This window comes from Lactuca saligna, chromosome 1, assembly GCF_052625555.1.
Source record: "Lactuca saligna cultivar CGN05327 chromosome 1, ASM5262555v1, whole genome shotgun sequence".
Taxonomy (NCBI): Eukaryota; Viridiplantae; Streptophyta; class Magnoliopsida; order Asterales; family Asteraceae; genus Lactuca; species Lactuca saligna.
The window spans coordinates 60,539,568-60,549,259 of record NC_136417.1 but is presented as its reverse complement, the minus strand read 5'-3'; the positions used below and the strand labels follow the sequence as shown (position 1 = coordinate 60,549,259).

The 9,692-nt window shown below is 31.5% G+C and overlaps 1 protein-coding gene and 1 long non-coding RNA gene across 3 annotated transcripts; both read right to left on the bottom strand.

Annotated features, from left to right (window-relative positions):
* Positions 1–2,160: 2,160 nt before the first annotated feature.
* On the bottom strand, positions 2,161–5,301 carry LOC144998641 (uncharacterized). Its single transcript, XR_013660388.1, has 2 exons — positions 5,150–5,301; positions 2,161–2,756 (listed from the first exon to the last, which is right to left on the bottom strand). It is a non-coding gene; the product is annotated as an uncharacterized LOC144998641 (long non-coding RNA).
* A 1,525-nt stretch (positions 5,302–6,826) lies between these two features.
* Positions 6,827–8,912, bottom strand: LOC145037370 (transcription initiation factor TFIID subunit 7-like). 2 transcript variants are annotated; one of them, XM_078986015.1, is made up of 6 exons: positions 8,801–8,912; positions 7,926–8,049; positions 7,712–7,845; positions 7,465–7,584; positions 7,288–7,357; positions 6,827–7,168 (listed from the first exon to the last, which is right to left on the bottom strand). In XM_078986015.1, exons 2-6 carry the CDS (start codon positions 8,026–8,028, stop codon positions 7,026–7,028), a joined length of 570 nt encoding a protein of 189 aa, XP_078842141.1. In that variant the 5' UTR covers positions 8,029–8,049; positions 8,801–8,912; the 3' UTR covers positions 6,827–7,025. The 2 variants fall into 2 exon arrangements, with proteins under 2 accessions (XP_078842141.1, XP_078842151.1); XM_078986025.1 differs by having other exon boundaries at positions 7,712–7,842.
* Positions 8,913–9,692: the final 780 nt, after the last annotated feature.

Genomic DNA, 9,692 nt, shown 5'->3' with positions numbered 1-9,692 from the left:
ATCAAACACTCAAAGTTAGCTCAAAATACTCTCTCTAAGCACAATGGCTGATTAGGGTTTACTCTCAGTGAAGGTAACAACTGGTGAGCCGCACATGAGGCTATAAGTGTCCTTAAATAGGCCTCAAACCGGGGGATTTAGGTTTTCTCTTCACAGCGTCTACTCGACGAGTCGGATCCTTGGACTCGTCGAATAGATCATTAATCCACATGGCATATCACGACCCTACTCGACGAGTTGTAGCACCAACTCATCGAGTCACTCCATAGTCATTTATGATGAATAGAAACATTTACTAAATCTAATCTAACATCACTACTAAGCAGAAGACTATAAGTTCCAATCTTGGTAACAAGAGAAGATCTCCTATTTCCCATGATCAGATTCGTCCTTCCATGCTCCACCTATTCACTTTCTCTTAGTCCCCGCAAATCAAAACAAATAAACCACATCCTTTATCAAGAACCATAGAACAAGTAGGGTGTGAGTTATTAGTTTGAATAATGTAAATACCTGCCGACGATAGCTTCACTTTACCATCCTTGATGTCCTGCAAGTATTTGGGGCAACTTCGTTTCTGATGGTCCTTATCATTACAATAGAAACAAATAGCCTCTTTGGGATCACTAACAGAAGGAATGTCAGAACTGGGCTTCGCTTTTGGGTCATTGCTTGACGTTCTAACATGGGCCTTGTCCTTCCAATTCTGCTTAGGAGCACCTTTCCTTTTCCTTTCCTTTGTTTTTCCCAATGGAAAGGGCAGGGGCATTAGTAGAGTTAGGAGTTTGATTCTTTTTGGTCCCGACTCAGCTGTTCGCAACAGGTTATGGAGTTAGTCCAATGTGGTCTTTGTGTTGTTCAAATGATAACTAGATTGAACTGATCATAACAAGGAGGCAAGGAGTTAAGGACCATGTCAATGGCCAACTCCTCATAGAAATTCCAAGGTTATAAAAATCGTTCGGCGGTAGCTCAACGGTCAACTGGTGTTAAGGGATTAATCGGTCTTGGCGGGGATTAATCGGGGACCATAGATTATTAATAAAATATTAATATTAATCAAATAATAATATATCTTACGAAAAACAAATACTTCAAATTAGAAAATAAGGAAGTTTGTAATTTGAAAATAAAAAAATATGAACATTTTGGTATAATATTTGAAATTTTGAAAATTTTGAAGTAAAAAAAGAAGTTGATTCTTTGAAATTTTTTTATTAACCTTTTTTAATATTTTGACAGTTTTTCAACTTTTTTGACTTTTGTTGACCGATTAATCCCGCCAAACACGATTAATCCTAAATTTCCAATTAATACCCTAATCCTCGACGGTTGGAGAACGCCACGCGATTAATCCACGATTAATCGCCAATTAATCCCGATTTCTGCAACCATGAGAAATTCACATTAAGCCTTTCAAGGCACTCCACGTATCTTTGTGTTCTCTGCACGTAGTTATAGATAAACTCTCCTTTCTTCAAGTTGCAAGCCATTAAAGCTTTGACGACCTCATGCTTTTATTGACGAGCTCTCTTGTGAAACTTTTCCACAAGATCCAAGTTCATATTGTGTGGCCAGTATTCCTCATATAAATTTTTTAACTCAAGAATCATAGTAGCAACCATGATGCAAGCAACCTTAGTCATGTATTCATAATGTTTCTTATAGGTGGTTATTTCTTTTGGAGTAGCAATGGCCTCATCGATCTCAACGAGTTGTTTCTCAAGGACATATTCTTTGCCCTCATATCGAAGAGCCATCTTGATGTTGTGCATCCAATCATTATAGTTGGTGTCATTCAATGTCACCTTGGATACGATCCAGAGTAACGAGAAGTTGTGGGTAGAGTTTTGAGAAGCAGAAGCATCATCAGAAATATACATCTATAGAGAAAAAAAAAGTAGTTTTAGTTAGATGGCAATAATCCTTAATATTTTAACCCATAATTAATATTTAAGGCTAGGATCCAAAATAAAAATTCAAAACTAAGAAAAGGGATGTTGTAATCTTATCGTGAATTTATGAAGGTAGGCAAAAGAAATTCACCAATTTTGAACTATGAAACTCCTAGATCTTTTGATATTAATTGAATCTGTTAATGACATGTTTAATCTTTGATTATGCTCTTCTGTTTGTGACTGAGATGTTGAAGATCATAAATAAGATGTGAATTTGATTGCTATTATATAAGAAAGATTTACATAGACGTAGCGGGTAAACGAGCAACAAGCTGTGCCACAACCCTTTTTTGGATGGCAAAACTAATTCTTTTAAAAACATCTACAGATCCTAAAGTCATAACATTACTATGCATGACCTGTTAGACTCTATTTAGTAGCTCCACAGCTTCTGGTGCAAGGAAACCGAAAGTATCAAATGCAAAGCGTATAAACGTGTGTTAATTTTCCATACACGCTTTCTCATGTTTTGCCACTTTGCTTGATGCAGCTTTTAAAGAAGCTTGCCCCACCGTGAAAAACTCTACTCCCCAAGCCGACAAGAGGGGAAACCCCTGTTAGATCCATGCATGCATGTTTTCATCCAGCCCATCCAAATATTAGAACATCAGTTGTTCTAAGTCTTGATCTTCCTTCCAATGGGTCAGACAGAAAGTTCACAAGTGTCTCTTTCTTGGCAGAAACCCCAACACGCCTAAATATATCGAAAAGAACATCCCTAACCAGATCGTGTCGGTATTTGAAACCCGTGAGCTCTTTACAATGAACTGCATGCTCCCCAAAGGAGTCAAAGCATGCCTTGCGACAAACACAAAGCACAAAGTTATGGAAGAACTGATAAACACAAAGCAAATACTTGTAAACTCGAAAGAAGGAAGAATTTGGAACAACCTATTTGTTGAATTCAGAAAAGAGAGTAAAGGAGATCTCAAATATGATGTGGAATAAATGGGACCTGAGAAGTCCTATTTATATTTACACTGATTTATAACTCGTGGGAACTACGGTTACAAAATTAATTAAACTTTTATAGTAAAAACTCAAATTATTAATTAATTATTTTAAGTAAATTATTAATTAAGAGATATTTTTTAATTATATAAAATTATAATTATTGATTCAAATAAATGCGCGATTATAATCTACATTAATTTTATTTTATTTTTTATTTTAAGTTTATTAATTTAATGTAATTAAAGTGAAATTTTTAAATTTTAAAATTTGAAATGAAAAATCAATAAATATCATAACATTAATTAGAAGGCATGATATGGTATCATATGACAAAAAAAAAAAAAAAACTAATTTTATTATTATAAGGAGATGAGACCCCAAAACTAAGATGGTGATGGACCAACCACTCAAACTCTGTCAAGACACGAGTTTATCTTACTGTTAAGCTTTATTCAAATAATACTTTAAACACTTATTCAAGTAATGAATACTTTAAAAGTTACTTTTGAATTGGATGATTTGTGTCTATACTTTTAAAATTGCAAATTTTATATCCGGATTGATCCAAACAAGTAAATTGACAAATATTTAATTAAAAGTAATTTATAGATTTTATAATAAACGGGTAAAAACCAAAGAACTTTAGCTCAACAGTATCCAGTGTTGTCTTCCCTTCTTAAGGTCGAAGGTTTAAGTCCCACAATATACATATGTGAAATAATTTAGGAGTATTTCACTGGATAGTTGTATTTGCTGTAAAATAATAATAATAATAATACATAAAAAAAAATAAAAAAACTGGTTAGAGAGAAAAAGGACAATAAATTACTTCATGCTGGGTCAAAAGACAACAGTTGACTTCTTATATTCTCGTCATCTCACACGCACACACATAAGGACAGATGTTTGTTTGAGAACTTGTAGTCTTGTAGAGCAAGTTTTGGGCCAAAACGATGTCGCCATGGTGGAGTTTGTCAAACAAGTTGTAGTGGTATATTTCATGTCTTTTTTCTTGACTTTATTGACTTCACATTTATTTTTTATCATTAAAAATAAATGACTATATATTTTTTATTTCCTAATGTTCTCTCTATTAAAAATAATAGTTTACTTTCTTAAGGCTACACAATATTTGGAGCTTGGAGAGTCTGATCCAATTTCAATTATGCTCGATAGAACACGATCCATTTATCTAAAATATTAATTATCATTTTAAGTTTTTAGTCATTAAAATTTTAATTTAATTGTGAATTCACGTCAACAATGTTCTCAACAATGTACAATTTTTCTCACAAGTTCGAGAGTGAAAACATGTAATTTCTAGTTTACACCGACATTAAATCCCTTTTTACAACCAATTCCATGTTTGTTACTGATTTTTACTTTATGAAACAATTATGGATTCCAAAACTAAACAACTTGAAAGAACTAACCTAAACCGTCAATATAAATCAAATTAAATTCAAACATTTAGTTAAAACAAAACTATAATTGCTATATTAGAATTTAGAACATGAATCTAACATCAAATCATATGATTAACTACATAAATAGAAAGTTCAAATTATGAAACTAGATGTTAATTCAACTTACAAAATAATAAACTAAAAATAACCTAATTGACATTCGTATTATAATCATAGAATTGTTGAAAAAACATGATCATAAGTTGTGTTATGCAATAATTTCTTAAACTTTTTTTTAGGTTGATAAAGCTCATTAACCAGCTTCTTGAATAATAAATCCAATTTGTAGTAACATTTGATTACAAGCTTTCAACCAAGTTACAAATTATCCAATTAAAACAAGTTACATAATTATGGAACAAACTCTTAATAATTATGTGAGAATTGTATTCAAACAAATATACTAACCATAAGTGGTTATTTTCATAAGCTCCAACGATTATACCAATTGATTTCATAATGTCAAACAACATCTATTACATCTCAATAACATTATTACTACTTTAGTCAATTAAACGTTCGATTACCTAACCAAACAATCAACATAATAAGTCAATCATCCAAACCCTAACGAGGTAATAAAAAAGAACTAAGACAACAAAATTTACTTTGATGGATAAACGCAAGAAACATACCCAACAACTTCACTAACAAATCCAAAACCATTGACATGATTATAAACGGAATGTTGAAACACACGATTTAGTCATCCATTTAAGATGGCTAAACCACATGAAACTATAAAAGAATCAACAATAAATTAAAACTTACATACAAAAATTCAAGACTCTTTGTTGCTAAGAACACAACACTAGAAAATCATCAAGTGGTTCGCTCCCTTTTGCTCTGTTTCTATCGTGCCTTGAAGAAGAAGAAGAAGAAAAGTGTGCGTGTCTTCATTTTATAGACGATCCCCCCTTTCTTTTTTCCTTCCTGCATACTTCATCTCAAACAACACTAATGGACTCTTCAATTGTGACTTGGGCTACGATTTATTTCATTTTATGGGCTGTTATTAATTTTCAAGCATGGGCAGCAAATTGAATAAATAATAAAATAAGATTTTTTGGCCTGAATTTAAATGCTTTTTATGCTGGGCATATTTTTTCTTCTGTAACGTTGTTCATGAGGCCCAAAAGGTGAATATTTGTCCAAGTTGTCCAAATCCAGTCTCCCACTTAAAGATCCATAAGTTAGGAATTAGATATTGCCCTTCAATTCTATCACTTTATTAAGACCCATTGACAAAAATCCAAAAATTCATTTATATCGTATTGTTTTTTTGCTTGATTATGGATGTTGCAAGTCTTCAATCGTGGATGAAAGGCTTTTGATGTGACTTTATCGATGATCAAAATTACTATCACCCGCTTGCATAAATATGCACAAGTTTAGTTTAAACAAGTAAAAAATTTCAAAACAATATGTAATGATTAGATATAAATAGGAATGTTAATTATGTTAAATATGCACACGATGTTAAAAAAGCAATTAAGAAAATATATTAAAATAATGCATAAAAAGTGAACCTAATAGCATAATAACATAACATGTTAAGCCAAAAATCTGGCTTAATATACTAAGATGCCAACCTTTACTTATTTTTATTTCTTCTTTTCTCCTATAGCCCAGTTCAAGTTAAAATTGATTAATATTATGAAATTTTGTTTCTTGAAAAAGGTAAAATAGTGATTTAGTTAATACTTTAATGAGTCTAGAAAAGGAACATAAATTATATACTTAACACTTTATTCATATACTACCACCGTCCCAAATTAATTATCCATATTTGACTTTTTAAATTTTTATTTTTCAACTTTGATCTTAATTATTTTTCTTTTTGATAGATAATACTTGATATAAAATATATGAATTGATTGTATTTTAAATGTCTTTTCATTGATATAAGTTTCATTAAGCAATATATACCACAAATAAAAATATTTAAGGTTAAAGGTGAAGAAAAAAAACTTCAAAAGTCAAAAATAGACAATTAATTTGAGACGGAGGGAGTATAAGTCATTACCCATTCAATCGTTTTAGGCTGTGTTTGGCGAGCCACAGCTAGCTGATAAGCTAATTTATTTTTCGAGCTTTTTTATGTTATTGTGTTTGGCAAAACCAAAAAGTAGCTTATAAGCTAACATTTTGAAAAACTACTTAGACTAGCATTTTAGGAACTTTTTTAAAATTTTCCAAATAAAGCCTTGAATTAATTATAGAAACAAATACTCTTAAATATCCTTTTATGTAATTTTATATATTTTCAACTAGTTTTACCAAACATCATTTTTTATCAGTTAGCTTTTCAGTTATCAACTAGTTTTTTATTTAACAGTTAGTTTTTCGGCTAACAGCTAGCTTTTCAGCTAGTACGTCAAACATAGCTTAAACATATATGGCTTAATATATTAGAAAAAGGAACCACCCCTAAAATGTATTACAATGTTTAACAAAAAAGTCACTTTATTGACAGAAGTACAATCATAAAATTACACGATCGGTCCCTGTAGTTTTGAGGACAACTACGAAAACATCTACTGATTAGTCCCTCTGGTTTCAATTTCTTGCGTGGTTGGTTGTCATAGTTGTCCTCAACCAGCTAGTTCTAGCAAACAAACCAGAGGGACCAATCGTGTAATTGTATCTACATAGAATCATCAGACTCATCACTATCGCTTCTCTCAGGCTCAGCAGCATTTGTTCCAGCCTGCGAAACATCAGGTTTTTCCACACGCACGGGTCCCGCTTTCTTCCTACCAATTTCCTCTTGCTCGCCCATTTCCATATGTTTTTTCTTATTAAGGCATTGTACTTTAAGAAAACCTATGAAAAACAAATAAATGAAACTACATTGCTATTTCTTGCATTTAACAGATAAAAGTAAATTTAGCAATACAAAAGGATATCGAAATTTTCAGCCGTTCCACCATTCATGATGTTTAGCAGATCCTTCTCTACTCGTCTAACAAGCTCAGGCTACAATTCAAATCAATATCCATTATAAGATTATATTTTTCAATTTTTATTTATTAAATGCTATAATATAATAATTAATTGAAAGAAAGTACATTGCTATTTCTTACATTCAAATCCGGCTCCCTACGGAACCTCCGCCTTCGAGCATCTCTCATGGGCGGTGTAAGCCCATGGCGGTGCTCCACCACCTCTGGTGGAGGATCACCGTCATCTCTCACCATAATCATCTGTCACGACAACACATTTGCATCACATCACATCACATCACACGAAAATGAAAATTAAAAAAATAGAAATCATGTTTTTTTTACATTTTAACATGTATAAGAAAATAAGAAAAATAAAATAACATACTTGGCCAACATCTGCAGTTTTAATCAAAACATTGTCATCATAAGTCTTGTAAGACTCCACAATGCAAGGAAGGTCTAAAAGAGATGCAGGAAAATGGTCTTCACCTATAATAAATGCCCCACTCCTTCCATCTTCTGCATCGAATATTAATTATTTTCTGAACTTTTATATTTTTATTTGTATTTAGTAAATTAAATAAAATGTCATATCTTACCTGAGAATGATAAATCCATTGACTCTGAGCCACTCTCATTTAAAAGACGATCTATACGTTCAGCAACAGAAGGTGGCACTCTCAGTATAAATTGTTCCTCCATTTTTATTCAAACTGAGAAGCTCTGTAAAAGGACAATTTTTTAACAAGACGAGGATAAGGGTTTTATTTAGGAAATGCACTGATACCAATACAATATATAAATCCTAGAAATTTAGTCCTTTTTTAAGCCAAAAGCCTAGTTCTGCATATATAAGAGTTAATTTGATGTTGAATTCATTGGCTAATCATATCGAAATCTCATGGTCAATACCATTTTAAGTTTCCTATGCTCAATTCAGTGGTCAATCTCTGCAATTTAAGGTGTATTGAAGAGGTAGAACTCATGAATCGGTAATAATCACGAATGGCAATAAGTTCTGAGAGTGAAGATAGAAAAGGCATGTGGAGAATGAAGTAAGTTAATTGAATATGAACGGATTGAGTAACTTCATTCGAATGATTTCTTGAGGGAATTCTTCGTTTCAATCATCAGCAATAAATATGGAGGATCACGATTCACGAAGTCACAGGAACAAAATGAGAAGAGATCATGCAGATAAAAGAGGTTCGTATCATGTAATTATCCAAATTCTCGAGAGCTCTCGTAAATTAAAAACTCACAGAGAAAAAAGTAAGAAGTGAAGACCTAACGAAAGATCAATTCAAAATGATAACTGGAAGTAAGAGTCGTTGAGATGAAAGGGCTTATGTGTGTTCGTAAGCAATTCTTCAATTCAATTAGACAATTACCATCTTTTATGCTCAAACTTAAGAACGAACACTCGCAATTTATGGTTAAGAACGAAATAAGATCGTTTAGAGGAAAAGGTTACCTGGGTTTGTAGATAGTGGGATTGAGATTTAATGGAGATTTGAGAACCCTGCTCTTCGTAAATTGCAGATTTTGGGGATTACATAGAAGTGGAAGGTGACCGACATTCGAGATCAAAACAAGATTTTCTTCCTTAAAAAAAAATAAATAAATAAATAAAAATAAAAAAAATAATAAAAAAAAAAATGATATTAAGAGGATGTTTGGCTTATTTGCAAAAGAACTTTTATAAAAAGCTCTAGATTTTCTGATTTTTTAAAAAAGTGAGTTGTCCTTCTATCAAAATTTCAAAAGTTGTTTTTAAAATATTTTTACTAAACATTTTTTTTTTCTATTTTTTTCTAAAAATCATTTTGATCTCTGAAAAAATAAACCAAACACCCCCTAACATTTACAGGATGAGATAATAACTTAAAAATATAATATATTCTTCGATTTGTATACATTTGGTCAATGAGTTTAATTTTTGTCCACATTTACCCCTTCAACTTCTTAAACTGTACACATTTAGTCCTTATGATCTGTTATTTCAGGTTAGCCGGTAAAAATGTTTTAATAAGGTAATATATTTTTCATTTTGTACACATTTAGTCCTTAATATTTTTGTACACATTTAATCCTTAATATTTTTGTACACATTTAGTCCTTAATTTTTTTTGTTGCAAAATAATTTATTTTTGTTTTTATACTCATTCAATACTAATTAATGTTTTCATTAAATTTTTCCCACAACATCTTACGTGGAACAATCATTAACGAGGTGTTTTAGACTTTTGATGCTTACGTCCATCGTGATCTCAACTACTTGGTTGCTTAGGTCATGTATTTTGAATGTTATAACTTTTTCATACAATCTTGGATTTTAACGTTCTTTATATCTATGCGTTTGTATT